Consider the following 13,712-nt stretch of genomic DNA (forward strand, 5'->3'; position numbering starts at 1 on the left):
CTCTCTCTCTCTCTCTCTCTCTCTCTCTCTCTCTCTCTCTCTTTCTCTCTATTCTTTTTCACTCTATTCGTCCTTCATATATACACGTACATATATATACACGTACATATATAAAGACATACACACAAAAAGTGGGAGGAGGGAGAGAAAGGGAGAGATAGAAGCAAGGACACACAGAACGTGGTCATCCCTTGGCACGCACCATTGTCTTGCCGGTCCAATCGAATTCGCCATCGTTGACGAAGCCTCGTCTCTCATAGAGATCATGGAAGAGCTTCCTCAGGTACTCGTAATCCGGTGTCTCAAAAAAGTCCAACCTGCGTACATATCTAAGATACGTAGCCATCTCCTCAGGATGTCCATCACAAAGAACCTCGATAGGTGTTGCCCTTTTCGTATCTCCGATTTTCTGATATCGTTCCTTTAACGTCTCGGCCCTTAATCCTTGCCAAGGTAAACTACCACGTAGGAAGTACATAAACATGTGTCCTAACGCTTCCAGATCGTCTCTTCTGCTTTGCTCTGTTCACGCAAAAACAAATCATTTTTCTATCATTTTTTGTTTATTTAATAAATTTCTTTCTGTGAAATTCATTTGTCTATACAACGTGTACGACGTGGATATACAAAAAGAAAAAGAAATATTGTTTTTTAATACATGTTATAAATATTTGTTACTAATATACATTTTCATTTTGTAATCAAGCGATGATTCAACTTATTTTATTTACTTTTTATGTTATCTTGTGTCTTAATGAATGAGAAAAGTAAAGAATAAATTATGAAAGATATATCGTTTTATGAAACATTCGCTTGGCATCCATAATGTGTCAAGGACTATATACCATGCGTATATTTTATGCGAAAGAAATGTCAAAGTCTCTTTCTTTGACTCGGCCTTTACCTTTTCCAAGGTGGGTGTTGATACTCATATAACGCGCCGTTCCTGTAAGACTCTTGTGTTCCCGATAAGGTATGTGTTTATTCGTATCCAGATCTATGTACTCTTTGGCCAATCCAAAATCGATTATATGAATAATCTTTTCTCGTTTAGTCGTACATCGTCCTATCAAGAAATTCTCTGGCTTGATATCACGATAAATCAAGTGTCGACTGTGGACGTATTCTATCCTATGGAGCTGAAAATAAATAAATTATTTCAATTATTATTCCAATGTATAATTATTTATACGAATACATATATCTGGATATTTACACGTCTAATATAAATAAATAATATATTACATGTAACATATTATATAACACATATAAACCTAAGTACAATCAAATTAAATATTATACGTAATATATGTTTTATTTATTTATTTATATATATTATGTGTGATATAAATATATGACATATGAAACATCGAATTTGTTTCATATTTATCTCGTAGAAAAAGTAGTATGGTACCAATTGAAAGTAACGAAGACAAAATTATTTTTTTTTTTTTGAAAAATTATATTTTTGCACTTTTCATTTTTGTAATTTATTGACGAACGATCACCGATGACATTTTTTTAAAGCTTTTTTTTTTGTCGTGCTAATAGTATCGTAAATTATTGATTGATAAATTAATAAATATTAACAAATATTGTTTCGTATATTATATATGATGACATATATTCACGTTAACTCTTTCACCGTTATATACTATAGACCACTAGCAGCAGGTTGATCGTGTGCCACTGACGTAATATCCGTTTGACTGATACTGTCATTTCTACCCTAATGAAGCACGTTCACGATCATTCGCTGTCAGAACCTTCGCTGTGAGTTTCCATATTAATTAATCAACGATATATAAAGTAAAAGTTGATACAATTAAAATTATTAAACGGAACAATATGATTTAACTTTGGAGAAAATAATCTAACGCCTAATGTGTCTAAAAGTATAATACACGTAAAACTGTCAATAAAACAAGCTCGAATTTCTTAAATAAAAACAAATTCAAAAAGTCAGAAACTTCAATTTTCTTCTATAAATATATACATATACATTATATACATACACATATAATCCGCATTTATTATATATGAAATAATATTAATAAATATATCGAAATCTAATAAATAAAATGTATTACTTTTCATTAATAATAATGATACGAAATATAATTTATATAAAAAAAAAAAACAACAATAATTGTAATAATATAATAATTAAATAATAATTAATCAACGTTATATGAAATATAATAATGAATAAAAAAATCGCGCTACATCGACGGAACAAAAATAAAAATAAAAATAAAAATTAAGATTAAAAAAAAAGGGGGGGGGGAACAAAATTTTTTGTTCGATGGAAATATTATTATTGAAATACTTTATAAAATAAAAAATAAAAAATATATTTATATACTTACGAGTTGTGTGGCAATGTTAAGAACGGTCTTGAGGGTAAACCTCCTCCCACAGAGGTCAAAGAGATCTTCGAGACTCGGACCGAGGAGTTCCATTACCAGGGCGTTGTACTTCCCACATGGGCCAAAGTAATACACCTCCGGTATACCCTCTGCACGTACATTATTAACTATACACACAAATAAAGTGAAACGTCCTTGAACCCCACCCCATCCCCCAATGATACGCGTTTCTCATTTTTCTTCAAAAAGAAAAAAAAAAAGAAAGAAAGAAAGAAAGAAAAGAAGAAAGAAAAAGAAAATCTATGCCCGTCGAATAAAAAGATCATTCTTTTCTTGAATTTAATCTTTCATTCAACTCGCACATAATTTTTTTCAAATAATAAAATATAATGTATTTTATATAGATACATAAAAACACAAAAGTTCTCTTCTAAGTAAATGATACGTTTAACTTATATAGCAAACCGTCACGATAATCATTCACGAGTTGCCCTTAATCATCCTGGCCTTCTTCCCACGTGAGACTAAAAACACATTCAGTTGGAACCTACTCAAATATCTCTAACAGCATCGAAACGTTTCAGAGAAGATTATTGCCACTATGAAGTACGTTAAATACGTTAAATAGAAAAAAAAAAAAAAGAAAAAAAAATGTTTCTAAGTGGAGTATTGAATCTTTGTATCGATCTTGGATCCAAAATATCGAAATTTCGAATGGAAATGATCGTTTTTCGTTAAAAAAAAAAAAGAAAGAAAGAAAGAAGAAAAAAGAGAAATCAAAAAAAAAAATATAAAAAAATCAAATCAAATAAACAAAAATATTAAATATCGTTAAAGATTAATACTTACCATGTGTACCTAATAATTTGTAAAACCTATATTCTAAATGTAGCTGTGGCGCCTTCGACTTCATTGGTTCCTGTAACAATGTAACGACAGAAAATCGTGTTAGCTTATCAGATTTAAAAGAACAGACTTTTGCGCTACGACAATGATGTTCTCTTGCGCAACACTTGCCAAGATGTAATGTAATTTCAAGTTTAAGCAGTTTCTTAATTCAAATTGGATGTAGAGAATGTAATACGATTTTGTGGTTTTACAAGATTATTATTTCTTTCTCCCTCCTTCTATCTATCTATCTATCTATCTATCTATCTATCTATGTATCTATCTATCTATCTATTTGTTTCTATCTATCTATCTATCTATCTCTTTCTATCTCTCTCAATTTCATTCTCTTTCTCATTTTTTTTTTTTTCATTTCTTTTATTATATTTATAACAAGAGAAAAAATTGATTAAATGTTTTAAATGATCTTACCATTTTTATTGCTACGTGCTCATTATTGTAGAGGTTCTTCCCTGAAACACATAAAAAAAAAAAGTAGAAGATAAATACAATTTTTCAAACATATGAATGTAATATGATAATCGCATTATTATATACGAACAACGAGCTTTAAGCTTTTAGAGAATACTCAATAACGATATATTAACTATAATTACTAATATAAATATATAAATTCGTTACGGTTATTGTTCTTGTACGATTATTCGTACTCGGTTACTTGAAATATTGATTTATGTTCGATATATCGTTTAGATATTAACGATCATTATCACCATATTCCATGTATATCTATACGTAGATTAAAGTATACGTAATAATCGTTTGAACAAAAATATATGGGCAAGCTTGTATGACATGATACGGTAAACCATTAACTCGTTACTCAATGACACATTAATTTCATAATAACGAAATATCGAGTAATAACGAGATAACGTTGATTATTTCGCTAGTGTGCAAGAAAATCAAATTATGCGAACGAATACTTTTCGATAACTATTACCAAGGTTTTGCTGATTGTTCGATGTTTCTTCATGACCTTGAAACTAATAAAAGCACCAAAACCTTACATCCGATCAACGTAAAGGACATTAAAATGTTTTAAGGTTTCGAGATAATACTTTTGTCGTTGGTATCTCGTTCCTGGTATCTTGAAATCCGTACAGAATACTTTGATATTTAATACGTTAATTAGTTACTCTAATCGGAAGATTAAAAACATTTGTATACTCTTAGATAAAATTCGAAGTCACGAATGACTTTATAATTTGCTAAATATGTTTATTTTATCTACGATACGGATAAATATTATAGAACATTCAATTAGTCGAATAATTAATAGATACGATTAGCACGATATATATCGTAATGTATCGACTGTATCGTAATGAAAAAAAAAACAAAAAAACAAAAAAAAAACAAAAAAATATTGAAAATTAAAAAGGAAAAAGAAAAATTAATTAAAATAAATCAGAGAAAATGATATCTAATTTTTCTTAGAACTGATTAAGATGTAGATATATAGTACGTTGACGATTTAAAAATCACTCATCTCATTTACATTAAGTACAGGTTATGAATGTAATTCATGATAATGTTGAATGGCAGATGAGTCAACGAAGATTTTAATCAATATCGTGACACACGATACAAATATGTTGATATGCATTTAAATAAAAGTAAGTCACGCCTTTGATTCTTTTTCCTTCTTCTTTTTTTTTTGTTTCTTTTTCTTTTTTTTTATTCTTTTAACTCATCATATTAATGATATAATACCGATCTATTTACCCTATATTAATTACATAATATCGATCTATTAATTAGTACTATCAATGGCTGTATTTAAATATGTCCATAGTATTTAAATACGTCCGAACGAGTTTTACATTATTCGATATTTCTTTTTCTGCTTTTCACTCATATCAATTTGCAATCACGTGTCATTCATTAACAAGCAAAATTATTATTAGAAAACGTAATGACAAAATAAATGAGTATGTTTTCATTCTCGGAAATAATTACGTTCTCATAAGCGAAAGAAAAGGAATCTACTTCTTTCTTGGAATTAGAATGCGATTTTAATCGTTAAATTGGATAACACCGAGGATATATAAAATTAAGAATTTATTCTAACAATAAGTAAAAGATTCGATTATAGGAAAGACACGACGTAAGGGATGCTAATAGGGAAAAAAAAAAAGAAAAAATGAAATGTTGAACTAACTTTCGGCCGTCAAGTAAGTTTAGCAAATTACGATGGATCATCATCAGCTCGTTTCCCATGTTGAAAGTTTACCAACGAGTAAGTTAATTATTGGACTATCGACTTGAACCTTCGACCTATCAGAGAGAAGCCATTAAAGGAACGATCGATCGATCAGTCGGTTGACTCATTCGATATCAGAATTGTCGAATTTTCAAAACTAAACGATAGACGAGTTTAGAACGACGAAAAAAGTCTTTCTTATGAATCATTGATACACATAGTCTACTAATCAATTTTCCATATCGTCTATCTTATCATTAGATAAATGACATTTACATTGGACTGATATTTTTTTCATAAAAGTACGTATCTCAAGAAAGGATATAGTTACCGAAATTATTTACATTATTGAACGAGATCGTAGGTCTCTAAGAGCGAAACATTGTTTTGCATAACAATAACTATGAAAAAAGAAAAGAAAGAAAGAGTGAGAGAGGAATTTACTACACTTATACTTTACACGTCGTTCAAAGTAGTTCTAAAGAAAAAAAAATTACAAAGATTTATTCTCCCAAAGGCTCAGCGAAAAAGGTGATAGAAGTTATTCCGAAAATGTATCGTCTTATCGATAACATTAACTCACTGAGAGTTCACCATGAATATATAATACTACGATGGTCTATTCACATCAGAAACTTTCAAGATTCCTGGTTCAAGCATTAAGGAACAAATCCTTTAAGTAGTTTGAATGCTATTGCACTGGCATGTTCTGATAAGAGAATTCGATGGTAAAGGACCAATTTGATAATTAATATCGAAGGTAAGCTTGTTAAATCTATTCAGAATAATTTTTAATATATATAAAAATGTATTTCAAATATATCTTATTAAATTATCAAAAATTATCAAGAATTATCGTAAAAGATAAATCAATGAAAAAGGACCAGTTCGACAAGTAATATCGAAATAAGAGTTCTTCAATTTATTAAGAATAATTTGTAATATATAAAAATCTATTTCAAATATATCTTATTAAATTATCAAAAATTATCAAGAATTATCGTAAAAGATAAGTCAATGAAGTAGGATCAATTTAATAATAGGTATAAAAAAAAAAAAAAACAAAAAAAAAGCTTGTTAAAATTATTAAGAATAATTTTTAATATACAAAGATGTATTTTAAATATTTCTGATTAAATAATCAAAAATTATCACAAGAATCATTATATAAAATAAAATTGATATATATTAAAAAATTTGATATGTATTAAATATCTATTTCTTATTAAATAATTCAAAAATTATCTATATAAAATAAAACATATTTTCGATTTCAAAATACATTTTTACAATCTTTCAAAAACAAACTGTACATTGGAGATTTTTTACGTATGTAATCGACTCGTATATACGAATTATACCGTGAGAAAGAAATGATAAACAGATTGATATTCTTTTACGACGCGCATCTCTCTCCCTCTCGTTTTTTATCCCAGCCTTTAGTTATCCTCTCTTTTTATTAGAATGCTCGTGCCTCATCGATGCAAGTGCAAACTGTTCTCAATCGATACCAGGAAATCTAATTACGGGTGTGAGATCACGAGAGGATCGATGAAAGAGACGAATTTTTCTTTTTTTTGCCGACCAGACGAAACAAGCAACTTGATTGCCATGAGAAAAACAGATAGATAAAAAAAGAAAGAAAGAAAGAGAGAAAGAGAGAGAGAGAGAGATTTTGTATTATCATTCATCGACACGACAACAGATTTTTCTTTCTTGTAAAATAAAGAGAGAAAAAAAAAGAACAGAAAAGAAAAAGAACTTTTAAAAGATAAAGCAAATGGAAAAGTTCGTTTGTGAAAAATTTCTTTACGAAATACAAAAGAACGTCCATTACTTAAATTAATAAAAAAATAAAATATAAAAGGAAAGATTAGGCGATTAATCTTTCTAATTACGATAATACGATAATTAACAAAGCTACAGTTTATAAATACAATGATTTTCAATCGAAATAGAAACACGTTTGAAAACATCTCTGGCACCGCAACGTTCTTCGTTCGATACGATATCAATGTGATAACGCGTATGTTCCTCTTTCCTGCAAGAGTATACGAATGCTATTATATTACGTATACGTGTTATAAATGTATGAAGAAGATAACGAACGTCGTGACTGCTTCTTTTGAATCTAATCCAAAAGATGCTGGTGCTTTTATGAAAGAATCTTATTAATAATTCTTGGATAAAATAACTCATCAAAATTCTTCTCTTAGTAGTCTGCTTTTACGTAAATCATTTTTTACGTAAATATTTTTCGTTAAGAAAGAAAGAAAGAAAGAAAGAAAGAAAGAAAGAAAAAGAAGAGAAATAAAAATAAGTAATTAGTTAATGAAATGTTTTATTCAGAGATCAAATTATAGTATAGATTAAAGTATAACAAGTTCATAGTCTTTGGAAGCTTTTGTTGTCTGATGATAAACAAAAGGAAAATTAAAGAAGACATCGGTAGAGTGCTTTAAAAGCAATGTCAAACGACATCGTTTCTTTTTCTACTCTTATATTTTTCCTCTTTTCTCTTTCCCTTTCACAACGAGCTCAGGGTTCTTTCATGAAGAAAAAAGAAAATGAAAGAGACAGAAAGAAAGATACTATGTATATAAGTACGATAGAGAACTAACGGATAGATTCCTCGCGTGCCAAGCACGTGAGTTGTGACGAAATGTCGAACGAACTGGACCACCGGACATCACAGAAGCCAGATAAAATAGAAAAGCCTTAAGTTTGGTTTGATTACGAAAGGTTTCACGGTCACAGACGAATGAAATCTAATAAATCGTATACAAACTTCCTTCCATTTCATATTTTTAATTAAAAAATTATTATTATTATTATTATTATTATTATTATAAATAAAAAAATAAATAAATTTTCTTAATTCTTTCATTCGCGAATATTTTCATTCAAGACTTGTTTGACAGTCTTTAGTTTATAAAATATATCAAATTCAACGTTTATTTAGATAGATCATCTTATTTTCGATATTTATATTTCTTTCGTAGTCTCTTCAGAAAAGAAAGAGACCACTTATCCCCTTAAAGCTATGGGGGTTTGAACCAAGAGAAAATAACATATGCCTACCCTCTTCTTTCTTTCCACTCGAAAACCTCGACTATATATATATATATATATATATATATATATATATATATTCTCTCTCCCTCTCTCTTTCTATATCTTACATGGTATATGCAATTTACTCCAGATTCTAGCTATGGAATTCCAGACAGTTTAACATTGACTCGTTTGTTTGTAATACGATCAATCTATCAACAATTTTACAGATAAAAAACATTTCTTTCGTTCTAATCAAATTTCGTTAATAACTTATTGACTTATTGACTACTCTAAAAATACATTTTTCAGTATATTGATACATGAAAAAAAAAAAAGAAAGAAAAAATTGGTTAGACACAACGAGATCGATTTATCGATTTATGCAAAATTAGCTTTTACCATGAAAGAGAAAGTGTGTGTGTGTGTGTGTGTGTGTGTGTGTGTGTGTGTGTGTGTGTGTGTGTGTGTGTGTGTGTGTGTGTGTGTGTGTGTGTGTGTGTGTGTGTGTGTGTGTGTGTGTGTGTGTGTGTGTGTGTGTGAAGGCAAATCGATCAATAAAATTCAAAAAAGATCAAAGTTTAACAAGTTTTCAAGACTAATAAAAACATAATTATACTTCTTTCATCAAATTTACAAACTCGATCTCATTATCGACTTTCTCTATGAAAAGGAGGTCGATCTAAGCAACAAAGAGAGGAAAGAGAGAGAGAGAGAGAGAGATATTTCGGATAAACGACATGCATCACGAATAGTGAACATAATAGAAGAGATATCAAGTAGGAGGAGTTATCAAGAGAGCTAAGAACGTACTCAAGGTTGCGAATGACATAGGACGCGTATCTCACAAAATAGCTACTCGAAACATGTAAGCGATCTTATCGATCGCAATAGTTCCGGTCCCGTAGATTTCGATCTACGGCAGGGCAATCAAGGTAACTAACCTACAACGTTTCCACTCGCGAGCTCTAATGCACGCTTCTATTACGTTGCTCGTTCCTATTACGATCGTATATATACCTACTATATAGAACAAGAAAACAATAATAATATATGTAGAATTAGATCTTTCGTATATACGCAATTTATTTTTTATTTTATTTCACATTTATTCTCATTAGAAAAATTAAATAAAAATAGTGACCGATCATTCTCCAAAATACTAGAAAGAAAACAAAATTTGTATTGTGTACTTGCAACACAGAACGAAGAAATAATAAACAATAATGTAAAATTATTTTTTTTTTTTGTTTTATATATATATATATATGTTTTTTTTTTCTTTCAAATTTTGCGAGAAATATCGAACGAATATTGTGACATTCGTTTTCAAACTTTGTTTTAAAAATATTAGGTATAAGGAGAATGTATGCCTAGAATATAGAACGAAGATAGAAAAAGATAGAATATATAAAATTATTTTTCCTATTTCTTCTCTTTTCTTTTTGTTTTTTCTTTTCTTTTTTTTTTTTTTTTTTAATTTCAAATTTTCCTATGAAAATCGAAGGAAAATTGTGACTAAAGTTGATTTCGAAAAAATTAAAAACAAGAAAATTTGTATAACGAAACGATTGTTAAGGTAGTGAGTTTTCTTACTTAGTTTACTCTATAACAGACAGATATAATTAGAATTCGAAGAACGAATTGATACGGAGATGAGAACGAAAGAGAAGAAACCGCTTGTTCGCGGGAAAAGTCTGCACTTTGTAATTAATTATCGTTTGTTGTTCGGACCGCATGAATTTTTATGGGAAAAGAAATGAGATAGGAAGAAGAGGTCGTGTAGGCGTTTGAGAAGAAGCAAAGTCGAGGTGGCGGACAGTAAAAGGTAGACAAGAGTAAAAAAAAAAGAAGAAGAAGAAGAAGAAAAAAAAGAAAGAAGAAAGAAGAAGAAGAAGAAGAAGAAACAGAAGAAAGAACAGGAGAGAGAGAGAGAGAGGGGGAGGAATGGAACGAAGGAGAAAAAGAAGAAGAAGAAAAAAACTTGCGATGACGTGACTACAGGAATTACAAACAATGATGCACGTGTTGCGGAAATATATCCATCTATCCGACGCGAGTCCGCAAGAACAACAACACCATAACAAAGATGAGGAACAGACTCGCGTCTGCCATGGAGAAAAAAAAAAAGGAGCCATTACGCTCTACGAAGGAGAGATACCGATAAAAGTTGATTCCGATGAAAGTTGCTCGTATATTCGCAAGCATTTAGAGAGCTCGTCCTGCGACGATGACGTGATCGAAACGATAAAACATTACATTTTTTTCTTCTTCTAAGAATTCTCATTGGAATTAAAAAAAAAAAAAAAAAAAAAGTGACCTAACTATAAGTACAATGTTCATTGTACTTATAAGAAAAGAAAGAAAGAAAGAAAGAAAGTAAGAAAGAAAGAAGAGAAAAAAAAAAGGAGAAAAAAAATATGTGACACGCGTCAGATCGATAAGCATAATCTTATAGCCACGATTACAAGTACGATAAATATTTTCTAAGAATTTCTGGAAAATAAATTGCATTTGCTAAAAAAAAAAAAAAAAAAAAAAAAAAATCTTGTCATAGAAATTCCATAGCGATTAACATTGTAACATAACCAATTGAACGGTCTATCCAGTGTCAGTTTCAGTAAGCAGCTAGTCGGGCAGGTAGCAACCAACCGACCGAGCAGCTAACCAAGCCAACAGACCACCACCAACCAGGCCTGCAAGCGAGACTGGAAAATCGAAGCAGAACCCCACACAGAGAAGAAGAAGGCAACATCGTCGTGCATCGATCGAAGCCAACATCGTTCTCTATTCCCTTCTGTTCTCTTTCCTTTTATACATATACTCTCACACACTGTCTCTCTCTCTCTCTCTCTCTCTCTCTCTCTCTCTCTCTCTCACACACAACCCCTGCCTCTTCCTCTTTCCCTTTCGTTCTATTTCCCGTTCTTCCCCCTTTTCACACTCTCCACAGATCCCCGCCCTTTTTACGTCGACGATTTTCCTACCAAGTGTCTCTGTAGTAACAACGTCTACTTACTTCGTAGCTCGCGTTTATTCGTCCCTTTTATTCCACCATTCCTTTCCATCATCTTTCTCTCTCTCTTTTTCTTTCTCTGTCTCTCTCTCTCTCTCTCTCTCTCTCTCTCTCTCTCTCTCTCTCTCTCTCTCGTTCCTCTTCTCGTTTTCGACACTCTGCCAAGTGGAGAAACACGTGCCAGCCACGATTGCTCATGAGTGCATTCGAAGAACCCCTTTCCATGCGCAAATTTCTAAAGGAAGCAACGATCCAACGAATACAAACCTCGATATCGTTAGTCAACGCCTTCGGGTGATTTTTAAACAGAGATTTTCTCTCTTATCATCTATAAGGACCACGATCGATAAAGAAAATTTGTCGTTACGATCGCGTTTAACAAAACGCGATATGCGATCATTCGTTCTCGTACGACGAAGAATTATTTAGATTTCTCAGGTCGAATGAGAAGGGTAAAATGAAGTAAGAAAATGGAAACGTGATTGTACAAATGATAACAGAAGAAGGAATAAATAGTAATCAGCTTAGAAAAGAATTCGTTATATTCTAAGGCAGATAGAGAAAAAATAATTGAATCGACGATAACACCGAATCGATTGTAGTTATATCTATATATTTTATAGGCTGGAAGTAATACAGGGTCAATGTAAAATCGTTGAATCAGCTGTGTTCGAGAACTGGTAAATTCTATTATAAAAGTGTATGCGTGTATGTGTCCATACGCGTGCGCATGTGTTAATAAACATTTAATTTTATAACTTCTTATGAGACTTTTTTTAATACGTAGCTCGTGCAATAAATCTTCCGTAGGTTTGATAAATATAAAACGAGCCCACATATATACAAGAGAGAGAGAGAGAGAGAGAGAGAGAGAGAGAGAGAGAGAGAGAGAGAGAGAGAGAGAGAGAGAGAACACCGATGTATGTACATATATCCTGGTAAATCAATATCAGAAATTTCAGTGGCGCACGTGTTATCATGCAGCAGCCGCCGTTGCCGATAGCACATTCTCGCGCGAATTTAAAAATAAGCGTCACGACGTTGACACAGACGCAGACTATGTTGTGAAACATCGACAATATCTACCGATACGGTTAGGTGAAATCCACGGGAACGAAGATGAGTTAAAAATAATTCTTTTTTTTTTCCTCTTTTTTTTTTCTTTCCTTTTATTTTTTTTTTCTCTGAAAGAGAATCGGTGATTTAACAATATTCATATATCGAAGGTATTAGACAAGATTTTGTCGAAATAATATGTAAAATGATATATGCACGATTGTCTTTAAAAACATAAAGTAATTGTTTATTCTTTAATTAATAACGAAATACCGAATTACTCTTATAATTTTTAGGGAATTTGATATTACTCGAAATTCATTGACGATAGAATAAATATTTTTTTTTCATTCTCTTTCTCTCTCTCTCTCTCTCTCTCTCTCTCTCTCTCTCTCTCTTTCTTGTCTCATTTTTCGCTAGGACAAATTCTTTTCTAGACTCGTTAAAATGGAGCGCAATGCAACTAATTAAGAGAGGTAATTGAATCGCGCAAAGTTGTGCGTTGGCTATTTGTGCAATGGGCAAACGTTACGTCCCAAGGGTGTTCCTTTGAATGCTTCCGAGGTATCCCCTCCTAGACACACCGTCGAGAGATAGCAAGGTCACGTGGCAACACAAAGGGCGAATACACTCGAGCTTCTGAGAACCATTAAAACGAGATTATGTTGCCGAGTGAATTTTCGCTTGGCGATAACGAGCAAGAAGGGAAAATCTTTTTCTCTCTCTATTATGTATCCCGATATTTTCAAAAAGAAAAAAAAAAAAATTAAATAAAACAATTCCAAAAAAAAAAAACAAGAGACAATATCGTCCTCAAGAAAAGCATGAAATTTGTATCGTATTATCGGTATACATATTATATAGCTCTTGGTATATTTCCAAATTAAAAAAAAAAAAAAAAAGAAAGAAAGAAAGAAAAAAAAAAGAAAGAAAACTATTATATTAAGAAAAGAGATTTGTTGAGAAAACTGTAATAAAATAAAATATATAAGCACGTAAGTTTCGCGTGTAATATAAAAGGAAAATGAGTAAGCCGATAATCAACGTTGAGGACCTTGAAGATCCCTCCTAACTTTTCCTTCGAACGTCCGTTAGCAAAGAA

At 31.1% G+C, this 13,712-nt stretch overlaps 1 protein-coding gene across 17 annotated transcripts in view; it reads right to left on the reverse strand.

Annotated features, from left to right (window-relative positions):
• LOC122630076 (casein kinase I) overlaps positions 1 to 13,712 on the reverse strand; it is a 37,406-nt gene that overhangs the window by 6,356 nt on the left and 17,338 nt on the right. For 12 of the 17 annotated variants that reach the window (XM_043814138.1, XM_043814140.1, XM_043814146.1 and 9 more), the window contains exons 2-6: positions 3,690 to 3,730; positions 3,219 to 3,288; positions 2,370 to 2,536; positions 905 to 1,139; positions 203 to 522 (exon numbers count right to left, since the gene is read on the reverse strand). In XM_043814138.1, the coding sequence (XP_043670073.1) occupies positions 203 to 522; positions 905 to 1,139; positions 2,370 to 2,536; positions 3,219 to 3,288; positions 3,690 to 3,730 (833 nt within the window). The remainder of the gene's footprint in view (positions 1 to 202; positions 523 to 904; positions 1,140 to 2,369; positions 2,537 to 3,218; positions 3,289 to 3,689; positions 3,731 to 13,712) is intronic. The other 5 variants (XM_043814142.1, XM_043814139.1, XM_043814147.1 and 2 more) reach the window with 1 other exon arrangement.

This window comes from Vespula pensylvanica, chromosome 6, assembly GCF_014466175.1.
Source record: "Vespula pensylvanica isolate Volc-1 chromosome 6, ASM1446617v1, whole genome shotgun sequence".
NCBI lineage: Eukaryota > Metazoa > Arthropoda > Insecta > Hymenoptera > Vespidae > Vespula > Vespula pensylvanica.